This window comes from Salmo trutta, chromosome 8 (genome assembly GCF_901001165.1).
Source record: "Salmo trutta chromosome 8, fSalTru1.1, whole genome shotgun sequence".
In the NCBI taxonomy this organism is placed as follows: Eukaryota; Metazoa; Chordata; class Actinopteri; order Salmoniformes; family Salmonidae; genus Salmo; species Salmo trutta.
In genome coordinates, this window is record NC_042964.1 from 40,977,046 (window position 1) to 40,990,465 (window position 13,420).

The 13,420-nt window shown below is 42.3% G+C and overlaps 1 protein-coding gene across 1 annotated transcript; it reads left to right on the forward strand.

Annotated features, from left to right (window-relative positions):
• The first annotated feature begins 121 nt into the window (after positions 1–121).
• On the forward strand, positions 122–9,060 carry LOC115198966 (uncharacterized). Its single transcript, XM_029761412.1, has 23 exons — positions 122–510; positions 1,038–1,240; positions 1,449–1,553; positions 1,829–1,924; positions 2,036–2,146; positions 2,286–2,409; positions 2,572–2,956; positions 3,084–3,151; positions 3,243–3,495; positions 3,629–3,789; positions 4,024–4,246; positions 4,423–4,592; positions 4,819–5,068; positions 5,184–5,326; positions 5,515–5,776; positions 5,923–6,044; positions 6,123–6,357; positions 6,484–6,629; positions 6,815–7,061; positions 7,312–7,448; positions 7,556–7,799; positions 8,012–8,160; positions 8,259–9,060. Exons 1-23 carry the CDS (start codon positions 480–482, stop codon positions 8,504–8,506), a joined length of 4,113 nt encoding a protein of 1,370 aa, XP_029617272.1. The 5' UTR covers positions 122–479; the 3' UTR covers positions 8,507–9,060.
• Positions 9,061–13,420: the final 4,360 nt, after the last annotated feature.

Below are 13,420 nucleotides of genomic sequence, written 5' to 3' on the forward strand. Positions count from 1 at the left end.
AAGGGGATTAGTCATATATGGATACATGATATATGGATAATTATATGGCTGTTTTGGCCTATATCTCCATAGGCCTTAAAATCAACCCGGAAGTGGCGGTGACTCCGCCTAGTGGCCTTCATTAGCAAAATCGGGCTATTGTGGTTCTCCACAACCAATGGGGGAAATCAGGCTTCATGTGATCCGGACTAAAGCGGATTAGACCAGAATCTTTGTTTTCGGTCATCCAGGTTCAAACTGAGAGAAGCAGTCTCACCTAATATTTCTGAATCATTTATGCGCGCAAAGATATCTACTTCGTCCAGCAGAATGATTATGATAATTCTGCAAATTTTTTATTCGAAATACATCCACATTTGATCAAGACAGCGTCAGAGCATTTTGGTTTGCGTTGACACTACTACCACAAGCTAAATAACATTGTTATTTAGATATATTTGCGACACTGTCGGATATTTTTTGAAAATTGGAAACAAGCAATGGAAAGAAGCCGTACAGAAAATTACAAAGGTGCGTGACTTTATTGAAATAATGATTTTCTTTCACCACCTGTGTAGTGTTTGGCCTACGTTTCTTATACACATGTGTTTGCGATCATTGCTTTATATACAACGTGTATAGAGTGGAACTTTCCGAGTTTCCTCGTGCCGACCTGAATGCAGCATTATAGAGTTGAGTCTGTAATGAATCTGCATGCTGGTGCCATCCTCGTGAACGTTTATCCTGCTGCTCATATTTAGTTTAGACTATGTGCAATTTGTAAAGGCAAACATTAAGATTGCGTGTCCCATATGTTCACTAAACACAGAGGCTCACTACTAATTAATATTCTCAAATTACAGTATAAGCATGGGGTGGCAAAATAAATAATGTGGCATTGTTTTTGTCTTGAAGGGCCAGTAGAGGGCTCCCTTACACTAATGTTGGCCAGTCAGTCCTATGACGTAATGTCTTTGAAACAGCAGATACCCAATGAGCTGGTAGATCTTAGTAGTGTTTTTAATGTGTGAGTATAATTATTTCTCTCTGTCTCACAGATCCCCTTCTATCAATTTCTTATTTACGGCTTTTGGCCCCACCCCTGCAACTTCTGTCAGCTGCTATGTGGCAAGTTGTGCAGAAAGGACTTGTCATGCATTATGGGATGCTGGAGGTGTTTGTCACCTCGATGACAGAGATGGTTCCAGAGCTGCTGAGTTACCGGCAGAGGGCCCAACTCATCCTGGGACTGAGAGCCAGGGTTAGCATGTGTGTGCATGTGTGTCTGCAGATGGATTTGTTTAGTGACTGAAATGTAGTTTATTTTTGTACATTTAGCTATTGCTAACAACCGTATTAGTTCCCTCCAATCTGTTGAACAGTGGTTGATAGTTAAACCAGTAGGACACTGGTGATAGCGCATCAAGAGCGCAGATGATAGCATTGAAATACTTTTTTTGTGACCATAGCTGGTTCTGGAGTTGTGTCGTGGTGATCACCAAGTCGACCCTGAGACCATCCAGCCCCACCTGGACAGAATCAAAGCTTCCATTACTACACCCAGGGACCACTGTGTGGGTGATTTACTATGCACATTAACCCACAGGCGGCTGGTGGCACCTTAATTGGGGAGAATGGGCTCATAGTAATGTCTGCAATGACATAAATTGAATGGTATCAAACACATGGTTTCCATGTGTTATACCCTTCCATTCACTCTATTCCAGCAATTATTATGAGCCGTTCTCCCCTCAGCAGCCTCCTGTGCATAAAATACATTTAATCAATAGGAAGAAATACACACATAGTTTTGGTAATTCATCTCCCGTGGTGTGTGTGCATGTTAAAGGTGACTGATGCACAAGTAGAAGATTCCGGGGCCAATTTCTTGGAGCTGGTCCAAACCCTTCTGCAAGACCCAGATGTGAAAGAGCACTTCTTCCTGGTGAGATGATGACACTCTCCCTCATTTTCTCTCCCTCTCTCTCTCTCTCCCTCCCCCCCTCTCACTCACGGTTCCATTTTTTTCTATGTCTATGTCTTCTAACTCCCCCAGGAGGTGTTCCCAGTACAGTACGGCCAGAAGTATGACACAGCACTGGAGATTCTCCTGTGGGAGTTCCTCTCCAGACTGGAGAAGCTGCTGCCTGTACCAGACTTTGCACAGGTGCTACCTTTGAACTCAACATTGTATTTCACATACGCACCTTGACTATTGCCTTCAGAATACAGCATGTAATCTATTAAAATGTAACCTACCACTGCTAATGACCTACCACTGCTAATGACAAAGGATTATTTCTCAGATGGTGTCATGGCTTGATGGAGCCCCCTCAGTTCTGGATGAGTGTTTGCAATCAGCGACTCCGCCAGAGGAGATGAAGGCTTTAATTGAACATCACAGAAATCTTGGACACGTTGACGTAAAAGGTAAGGCTGGCTTAGTAGATCATTATTACTGATGAGTCATGATCTTTGCTACTGTATCACTTTGCTTTGATTGTTAGAATTATAAATGTATTATTTGACTGTAGCTAAACGGGTGAGAAGTCACAGTGATTTACTAAGCCTCTCATTCTCTATTTCTCTCAGACACTGGCTCTTTACCTATGGACGACTGCATCCTCTCCTCTCTGTCCCTCCCTCCAGTCACAAAACTGGGGACTACTGCTGACAAACATACTCAAAAACACCTGCAAGAGGCCACGCCAATCTCAAACCATCCAAATAAAGAAGAGATTATTGAGATTCCCATTGACCAATCAAATCTGGAGACTGGCAAGAGGAGGATATCTGAGAGAACAAGACAGAAACGAAATGAACAGAGGGACAGAATTGAAACGGATGAAATTGTGGAGGAGGGAACGTCATTTTTGGCCAATGAGAGTAGGAGAGGGCAGGCTCTGCCCTCGAAGAGGAAAATGAGCGACAGTTTGGAGGTTCCCCGGAAACGACAAGCAGATTCACCTCTGTTTCAGTAAGAACTGATATTGAAGTAGCTCGTATTGGTGTCTCCCTGCATGCCTTTGATTCCATTCCATTTTTTTGGGGGGGGGGGGATTTTCAATCTGCTTTATGTACATTGCTGTGTTCCTCTTTTACAGGGATTCTCCAGTGAATATCGAATCTTCTAGTGAATCTCCTCTCATCTCGATATGGGGAGAATACACAGGTGTGGAATCTGTTCATTCTGAATGAAATGGGAAATACAGTACATGGTAAAAGAAAATGCATAACAGTTTTACTTACCCTTTTGTGTGAAGAACCCCAAGGTGCTGCCTATCCCATGATGACTGACACCAAAGTCCCTTGGTCGGATGATGAGACTCTAAACCTCATAGACATTTGGGGAAAAGACTCTGTGCAGCGAGTTCTGAAAGGCTGTGTCAAAAATCGCCACGTGTTCACTCTCATATCCAAGAACATGTCTGAGAGAGGCTACATGAGAACTGTAGAGCAGTGTCAGACCAGGATCAAACGATTGAAGAACAGCTTTCGTCAGTCTCTCCAGCAGAAGTGAGTACACGACAGAAAAACATTTGCAATATATATATAATTTATTATTATTATATATTTTTGTTTGTTATTGAGAATATCCCTGGAATGTGCTTGTCTATATTCTCACACTTAAACCATTCCCTATATACAGAGTGGAGTGTAAATTTTATGATCAGCTAGAGCGAATACTTGGGAATGTGTCCCCCTTAACGGTTCCTGAGGTCACCTATGATGTTGAAGAGGTGACAGATGACCAGCTAGAAGACACTGATGATTGGGAGTTCCCTGGCCACTCTGGTCTAGAAGAGATGGGTATGGTCCGATTGTGCCTTTCTTGGTAAATCACATAATATTGGCTCTTGGGAAAGGGACTAATGTGTGTTGGCATGCAGCATGTTGCCCACCACTTTATAAAGAGGTCAAACTGCTTGAATGTTAATACAGCTGATTTTACATTTGGAATGTGCAATGTGATTCATCTAAATCAATCAAATGATTAATAATCAGTGATCAATGCTCTTGTGTTTGTGTTGATTTCCACTGAAGGAACCAGAAGTGTTCCCTGGACAGACTTGGAGACCCTCACCCTAATCAACATATGGGGAGATGACAAAATGCAGAGGGAATTGAGGGGTATGCATAGAAATGGGCACCTTTTTGCTGTGATATCCCAAAAGATGTCTGCCCAGGGCTTTATCCGGACTGCAGAGCAGTGCCAGACGAGGGTTAAAAGACTGAAACGGAGTTTCCGACAGTGCTACGAGAACAAGTATGTCAGTTATAGTTTAACAATCATTTTCTTTGTGCATTGGGAGTCCCATAGGGATCTATGCTCGGGCCTTTACATTCTTGTTTGATATCCTGTGATGGCTTACATTTTGTCTATTTGAGCCAGAAAAATGATTTGTTTTGAAAATGTGCTTTGTTTTCTTTCCCCAAACGCAGCATGAAAGGCAGAGAGCAAGTAGAATGCAAATTCTATGACCTACTGGAGAGAATATTGGGGAATGAGCTTCCCTCATACGTGGAGGTGTCAGAAAACTGTCTTGACATGGAGTCTAGAGAAGCATGGTCAGCAGACAACGAGTGCTCTGTTTACTCTTCCCAGGAGAGGGGTATGGTCACATTCTCTCTACTGGTTAACCAGTTCCTCTTTCACTAGTAAACTATAATAAGATCAACTTGAAGGACTGGGAAGAAACTCAACATAGTATATCTGACTCATTCTTTGATATCTGTGAGACGAAGTCAGCAAGGTTTTAGGGATAAGGGTGAGTGGATGGTTTGGGATTGGGCCAATCTTTCTCACACACTCTTTCCCTTTGACTCCGATCCATCCAGAGGCTGTAGTGGGCGTGCCAGAGGACAGGAAGAAGATCCCCTGGGTGGACGGTGAGACGGTGATCCTCCTGGAGCTCTGGGGAGACGACACTGTGCAGCAGAACCTGAAACGCTGTCCGCACAACGGTCACATATACTCAGAGATTTCGGAAAAGCTCAACATCCGTGGTTATCACAGAACTGCAGAGCAGTGCCACACCAGGATAAAGCGATTGAAAGCCAGCTATCGACAGTGCCAGGAAACCATCAGGTAGCCATTGCATTTCAGCTTCTATTATTGATACATTTGTCATGTTGCTAATGTGAATTGGATTACAGATTTTGATTTTAATTTTGCAATCTCTCTCTACCTGTGCTCTTCCTAGTTCATCTGGATCTGAGCAGGTTGATTTTAAGTTCTACAATATTTTAGATCAAATACTTGAGAGGCAGCCTCCCTCTACCAGCACAGTGGTGACAGACTTGACCAATGACATATCAGAGGAATCAAACAGTGACTCACTTCAAGGTAAGAGTTCAGCTCATTTCGAACTATGCAAACTTTCTAATTACACCCTGCATGGCTATGTCAGATTGAACCCTGTTTGTTATGTATTTAACTACTGGTTCTACTGTAGGTGCCGTCCCCTCATCACAAGTTCCTTTGCCAAGTCTAAACAGGGACACTTTCATGTTATTGGGCTGTTTTGTATTTAGAGTGTACAGAAGTGGACAACTACACCACTTCTGAGAGGATCACACCAGGCTCATGGTCGGATCCTGAGTCCCTGGCCCTCATTGACATCTGGGGGGAGGACGAGGTTCAGAGGGTGCTGAGAGACTTTGTCCACAACGGCCCTGTCTACATGGACATATCAGAAAAGATGCATGACCAAGGGTACTCCAAGACCCCAGAGCAGTGTCGTTGGAAAGTCAAGTCCATGAGGAACAACTTCCGTCAGTGCTACGACAGGAAAAAGTATGTGTGTACAAAACAGGTTTAAATTGGACCCTTTATGTTGAGTTTCATTTGCAGAAACATACAAATAAGTGTACTCTAACCCATAGCCACAATTCTGCATCTCATTTTTTTAAATGGCTTCCTTTTCTGTCTGCTGTTCTCAGATGTGGAAGAAAGGGTGTGGAATACAAGTTCTACAATCAGTTGGAGCGAATACTTGGCCATGAAGCGGCCTCCATTGATGAGTATGATGAAAGAGACGATCAAACAGTAGACCAGGACACAGGTACGGTGGTAATACAGACAGTTATCTGTTTACACTGAAGACACTGGTTGTTTCCAATGTATATGTCTCCCGGAGCAGGTGCTGATAGGATGAGATACACCCCATGGTCAGAGCCAGAGACGCTGGCCCTCATTGAGCTGTGGGGGAACGAGGAGGTCCAGGCGAGCCTCCGAGGTTGCGTCCGCAACGGGCACATTTTCGCCGACATAGCAGAGAAGCTGGCCACCATTGGGCACTTCAAAACGGCTGAGCAGTGCCACTCGAGGGTTAAGCGGCTGAGGAAAACCTACCGACGTTGTCTCCACAGCAGGACGTAAGTGCAAAGCACAGATTATTTGTGGGTAAGGCGAGTCATGGTGCCTAAATTGGGACTTGTTACAAATGAACCCTTCACCTCCCACTGTTCTCCACCTCCCTCTACCTCTGGTCGTACCTATAGAAACGGAGGGGAGCCCTTACTCTTCAGATACTACAGGTTCCTGGAGCCGGTGCTAGGCAACGACACGCTCTCCCTCGATGCAGAGATTGTTGATTTGTGCGATGACTTCAATCCAGATCCCACTGAGGAAGCAGATCAGGAAATGGGTATGGTGCCTCCTCATTATCCTTACCTTCGAAGTCTAATGTAATTAGGGCCCTGTGTTTTTCCTGTGTCAGTGCCAACAGTTATTTGTCTTGGTCAGGTCAAATCAGGACCCTAGTCATAATCAATCTTCAAAAATGTACTTAGTAGCCACCTAAAGCCTCCCAAAAACATATTTTTTTTGAAGGCCAGGGCTCAGTCAGTTACGCTGTGGCGGAGTCCAGCAGAAAGATGCCCTGGTCCGATCGGGAGACCCAGGCTCTGCTGGAGGTCTGGGGTGAGGACCATGTGCAGCTCTCCCTCCGCGGCTGCTTGAAGAACAGACATGTGTTTGAATACATCTCACGGAGGATGACGGCCCAGGGGTTCATCAGGACGGCTGAGCAGTGCCACACCCGCATCAAGCGACTCAAGGCCAGCTTCCACCATGACAAGTGAATGCAAAGGATTTAGAACTACCATTTCATGTCTAGTTATTTACTTTATAAATTACACCACATCATCGGATATAAATTGATGCAATATCTTTAAGTCAACAAATCAATGCTTTACTTAATTTCATCACATTAGTCAACAATGTAATTGCAGTCTTGTTTTTATCACTGTTATTGTTACGTAGTACATGTGGTCAGAGGATATGATGATTGAACTGAAATTAAATAGTCTAATCTTCCCTTTCCTCAGAAGGGAATGTAAGTTCTACGACCAGATGGAGGAGATTTTCTCGAGGGAGCTCAACGTTGACAGTTTGGCCGAAGATTCGTTAGACAATGAGGAAGCTGCTGTCTGGGAGTCTACACTTGAAGTTGACCAAAGGAAAGGTAAAGCAAAGCCATACCATACCTTTAAATGTTCAATGAGTTGTCTTATTTCAACTAACCCCCTTCCCATTGTAAACAATGTGTTCATTGGGTGTCTTTGTCTTCAGCTAGCCGTCCTTTAACTGACGGCTCCAAGTTCCCCTGGAGCGACAGTGAGACCCAGGTCCTCCTCAGTATTTGGGGGAGTGACGAGGTCCAGGAGGATCTGAAGGGCTGCACCAAAAACAGACACATTTTCACTGAGATCTCTCAGGCCATGGCCAACGAGGGCTACCTGAGGACAGCCGAACAGTGCCAGTCTAGAGTGAAGCGGCTAAAGGCCAACTTCCGCCAGTTCTGTGAGAGCAAACAGTAAGCCATGGGGGATAAGATATGGATATGAAGTTGATAACCACTATTTATAAATGTGAATTGATTATGAAGTCTCCATACTGATGGAACAGTTGTGTATTCATGGTCAGAGGTTTGCCATGCTCATGTTAGATAAGCAAAGCTCATTAACTAACCAGATATGAGGAATAAGCATTGCGTCAACAACCAAATGTTATGTTCTATTTTCCCAGGATTGGAGGGGAAAGAGTGGAGTGCAAATTCTACGATCAGTTTGTGCAAATATTCGGGAACAAGTATCTATCCTGTGACTCTCTGGCTGAGGAATCGAATGGCGCCACAGACATGGGAGAGGTCCCAGGTGGCCAAGTCCAAGGAACAGGTAAGGGAAACAATCTCCAAATCTCTGTGCAGTAAATACTGTTTTTATGTTATTCTATCAACGTTGGGCCTTCGTTTTTTTTTTTTTTGTTTTTTCAGTCTCTCCAGAATCAGGCAGCTGTCCATCACTATGGGAACTAGATCTCCCCTGGAGCATTGAGGAGACTGAAGCCCTCCTTGACATATGGGGCAGTGACAGAATCCAAGAGGACCTGAGGGGAAACACTGAAATGGAACACATTTATACAGAGATCGCTCAAATGATGGCTGACCAGGGCTTCATGAAAACAGCAGAGCAGTGCCAGACAAGGGCGACGCAACTGAACCTGAGTATTATTCCAATCTGACGACGAGGAAGCATTAGGGTTGTCTGAAGACAGTTTTGTAGAGCCACAGGAGAGATGCAATGACTCAACAATGACTTCTGGAAAAGAGGTGTATAAACAATTACAATGACCTGTGTCTCCTGCCTTGTTTTCGGAGAAGTACTGTATTCTATCAAAGAGGCAGTGTTGCTATGTTGGATATTGCTGAAGAGATTCAACATCCATCCCACTTTTACTGTCGGAAAACAGACACGTATTTAACCTTTTGTATCGGTGCTTAAATCTAAGTGTAATGGACTATCAATGTTTTTTGTCATGTATTTTACTTTAAGTGCACATGTGTTGTGACATAAGGACCTATTCACTGAACTTAACAAAGCAAGATATTTTAAAGGAATTGGATTGAGTGAATCCTCTAACGACATTCTGAACATCTACATTTTTTTCACTATTATTTGCCAAACAAAAGGCTATGTATTTGTATTTTATGTAAATGTGTGTTTTAGCGGGCTTTTAGGCCTTTTTTCAAGTGAACCAATTTAGATTAAATTCCTTTGGGTGGGGTTTGGCTACTGTATAATTTCTGTTGCTGTGCTATATTTTTCTGTTGTTACCAGCTCTAACCACTGGGGAGAGATTGAGACCAAATCCTATTTTATCCTCAACAGATTGTCTGTAGCAGAGCCCCACAGTAAGAATCCACTTGAATTCTAGAAGCACAGGCACCTACGTTTTGTTTACTCATATGTTATTTTTAGATACCACGGTGAGATAGCCTTTGAACCAAATTCTGTTCTCAGCATTCATTGATGGTGTTAGCTTTTCCTCGGAAGATCATTTGCATAGAGAGGAGACTTTGCATAGGCAGAACATGCTTCAGTGCTCTGGTAGTGTTTATAGCCCTGTGAGTTTAACACTTCATGACTGAGAGCTGTCCTTCATGACAACAGAACCCACAACAACCATGACTTCTATCACCATCTTCATCTGGACACTTCCTTCTGCTTTCAAGGTAATATAATTTACAGAAAATTACCCTAACAATAAAAAGTCATTATTTTATACAGTACTGGACAAATGAATGAAAAATTACATTCTAAATATACATAGCATCTCTGTTTCAGAGTCCAGAGGCCAGGTCACTGTGTCTCAGACCCCTGCAGTGAAAGCTGTTTCAGTGGGTCACTCAGTCAGTCTCAGCTGTAAGACCAGCAGTGCTGTATACAGTGATACACATGGACAGAGGTTGGCCTGGTATCAACAGAAACCTGGAGGAGCTCCTGAACTCCTAATATACTGGGCTAAAACCCTTCAGTCTGGGACTCCATCTAGATTCAGTGGTAGTGGATCTGGGAGTGACTTCACTCTGACCATCAGTGGAGTCCAGGCTGAAGATGCAGGAGATTACTACTGTCAGAGTGCACACAGTGGTCCAGTGTTCACACAGTGATACAGAGCCGTACAAAAACCTCCCTCAGTCAGACTGCACAGTGACTGTCCTGCTACAGCTGGGACCTGCTGCAGGTGCTGAGGGGGAAGAGACCGTGACATGGAATACTGATCAGTAGAGGAGGTCAACTTTGAAAATGGTTTTGAAGTATCATAGAAATCACACATTCTCCAATGTCATCGTCCTCATTATCATCATCATGGTTGTAACTTGTTATATTGGTAATGAACTTAAAGTTTGTATATAAAAGTTATTTGTAGTTTTGGAAGACAATACCAGTCCATATGCAGAGTAAGATCTGCAGAAGTAAAAAGAAAAGTATCAGCCCCTCAAACCAATTCCCTAGATGAAGTTTACAACCAGTTATTGATGTAATCACCTAGCATGTATTAACCCTTTTCATGAGCTGTTAGATCTGTGAATGAGACATGATGCTGGACTCAAACATGACACATTTATGTAGAGACATTCACTATTTTCATAAAGTATGATATCCATGTTATCTGTCGTTAATTACATGGTGCCATATCTGTATTGTCTCCCTCCCTGAATCCACCAGAGGTTAAACCAGCCCACTCCCTCACATCTGGCCCAGTCCAGGGTATTTCAGGCAGTAAAACTGTTCAACTGCTAGACTGGTAGCTGTGGGAGTGAAACAGATTTACATAGTTCTGCTTGTCCCAGAATAGAGCAGCACTGTCACCAAATGTTCACTCTGTCCCCAGGGGGTTAGAGGCAGAGAAGACCAGGGAAAATATAATGGAAAAGTGTAGACCACACATTGTTGAAAACCATTGAAAAAATATATAATTTAATAAAATCATATTAGGAATTAAACATTACAAATATACAGTTGACATCGGAAGTTTACATACACCTTAGCCAAATACATTTAAATACAGTTTTTCACAATTCCTGACATTTAATCCTAGTAAAAATTCCCTGTCTTGGGTCAGTTAGGATCAACATTTTATTTTAAGAATGTCAAATGTCAGAATAATAGTAGAGAGAATGATTTATTTCAGCTTTTATTTCTTTCATCCCATTCCCAGTGGGTCAGAAGTTTACATACACCCCATTAGTATTTGGTAGTGAAGGGGGTTCACCTAGGGGTCATGATAGGGGCTGTACCAAATGTTTGATGTATTATAATAATTGATTATGCTTATGTTGTATTAATAGAAGGGGAGGGGTTATAAGACCCCACCCTCCTTACATTTATAGGGTCCTAGACTACAGATTAACAATATATATTCATTATAGAGGTTTAGAATTGTTCCACAGCTGTTTTCTGGTCTCTTTGCCTCTTATAAAGGGACCCCTCTGAGAAATGTGTGACTGTGAAGACAGAACTCTGCAGGGGAGTGTGAGATAAGAGATTAGTTAGATATTCCACTATACATCAACTTGGACATTTACTGCTAAGCTTTTAGATAGCTATATAAACAAGAGTTTTAGTGTTGAGTAGGCATGGCTTTGGTCTCATGAGTAAAAGATAATAATGTAGGCAGTGACATCACTCGGGCTGGACTTCGGGTTTAATAAAATAACTTGGGACCTTTTCTTTGATGCAGAACTGACTCGGAAACATGCGTTATGTTCTTGTTGTCAACTTCTGTTTGCAATTGCATTAATAAAGGTTTTTGAATGATTTAATTAAAGATATTGTCATAATGCTAATTTCACCAATGAGCCAATGATTGACAAGGAACAAGGAAACGAACCCCAACATTTGGCGAGCTTTCCAGGAGTGAGTGTTATCCCGGTTGGCGGAGATTCCACACCATGGTGCCAGAGTTTTAAATTAAAAAAGGTAAGCAGACACCCGTTTAATCTAAGTCTGTAATTAATTGGCATTCACTGGTGTGGTTTTCCTCTAACAAGTAAGTGGCACCTCACACAATCTAAAATATAGGCATACACTTTGAATATGACATAGTCAGATTTTAGTTTGGAGAAATTACATAACGAACTATTTGTGAAATGCATGATGTCAATATAGGATGAATGAAATGAAAGCTTGATGGTTTTAATTTTATTTGTTAGAGGCAGTTCAGAGCGACAATTGCCCGGTTTTAATTTTATTTGTTAGAAGTACCCGTTTACTAGTTATTTTATTGTGCAGAGGTTGTTTGACGAGGCTATCTGAGGCATGCCCTATCTACGGATGGGTGACCGGTATTATTGGATTGTTATTTTGCAGAGGTGGTTTGACGAGGCTATCTGAGGCATGCCCTATCTCCGGAGGGGTGGCCGGTTATCAGTTAAATACTAGTTAGTTTTGCAGAGGTGATTCAGCATTAATCACCTAATTTTATTTGTTAAAAGGTAATTACCAAGATACTAGTTATTTTTATTATTTTGAAGAGGTATCCAGTGAAGGAGTTGAGTTGGTTATGAATAGTGGTAATTTTGTGTGAAATTTACCAAGTGAATGAATTGAGTTGTTATGAATAGTGCGTTGTATGTTTCATTGTTTGTTTGTCTGTGGATTATGGCGGGGTTTATTGGGTAATGGCCCAATGGTGGAATAAAAAGTTAGGAGTAGGACAGAAATTATTTGAATTAAAGGTTGAATGTATTTGTTAGTGACACTTTCCTAGTATTGGAGACATTTTCATAAAAAGTTATTTTGTGATTTTATCACCACCAGGGGCCACTGGTGTATAACAAATTACTGTTACTCCACACCCTTAAGATATAACATCAGGAATTAAAGTCTGCCATGTGGTTGTCTCTGTGAGGCCCATGTGTGAAATATATTTGAGTATAAGTAGAAACATTCACTATAGCCTGCATTAAGTGAGAGTAGCATTAGGATTACAGTATCACCCACTGTTATTTAACACACACTGAAAGGAGATTGAGAGCAATTTATATAGGCATATTCTTACACACTTTATAATAACCCTATAGAAATTGGAAAACACATTACACGCAGACTATCTAAATTTAAAAAAGCCGGAGAACCATGGAACAGTCAAACCAGAATGAGGAGATAGGAGCAATGAAGCCTGTCACGCCTGTTGAATATATGCAAGAGAAGTATCCTGCTGTGGAATTTACATTCACTTTTGAGAAATGGCATGTCTGGACAGAGATGGCAGGAGAAAATAGATATCGAATGGCTGGATCATTCAACAAGACAAGGTTGGAGTTAGTCAAGGAGATAATTCAGATGAGAAAAATTGACAAAAGGAAGGGGATGACGAGTGCCCTTGTATCAGAAACTGTGATGGGAATGATGGTGCTGGAAGAAAAAGGAGGCACAGTTCCTGGAGGGAGTTTTTCCTCGCCACCCCAACTCACTCTACAAAAAGGAACAGACTGGAAGATGCAAGACATCTGCTCAAGTTGTTTCTACAGGCTCACCACAACCACAGACCCACAACCATGGACTGGAAGAGGATATGGGACCACCAGAGCCCCTCGTTACTGGACAAACACTCAATGCTGGACCTGTGGGAAGATGTGGCATGCAAACC

Coding starts and splice junctions, on each gene's coding strand:
- LOC115198966 (XM_029761412.1), top strand. CDS start 480: ATGGAAAGAAGCCGTACAGAAAATTACAAAG. Junction 1,554..1,828: donor CTACACCCAGGGACCACTGT/GTGGGTGATTTA, acceptor TGCATGTTAAAG/GTGACTGATGCACAAGTAGA. Junction 7,800..8,011: donor CAGTTCTGTGAGAGCAAACA/GTAAGCCATGGG, acceptor CTATTTTCCCAG/GATTGGAGGGGAAAGAGTGG.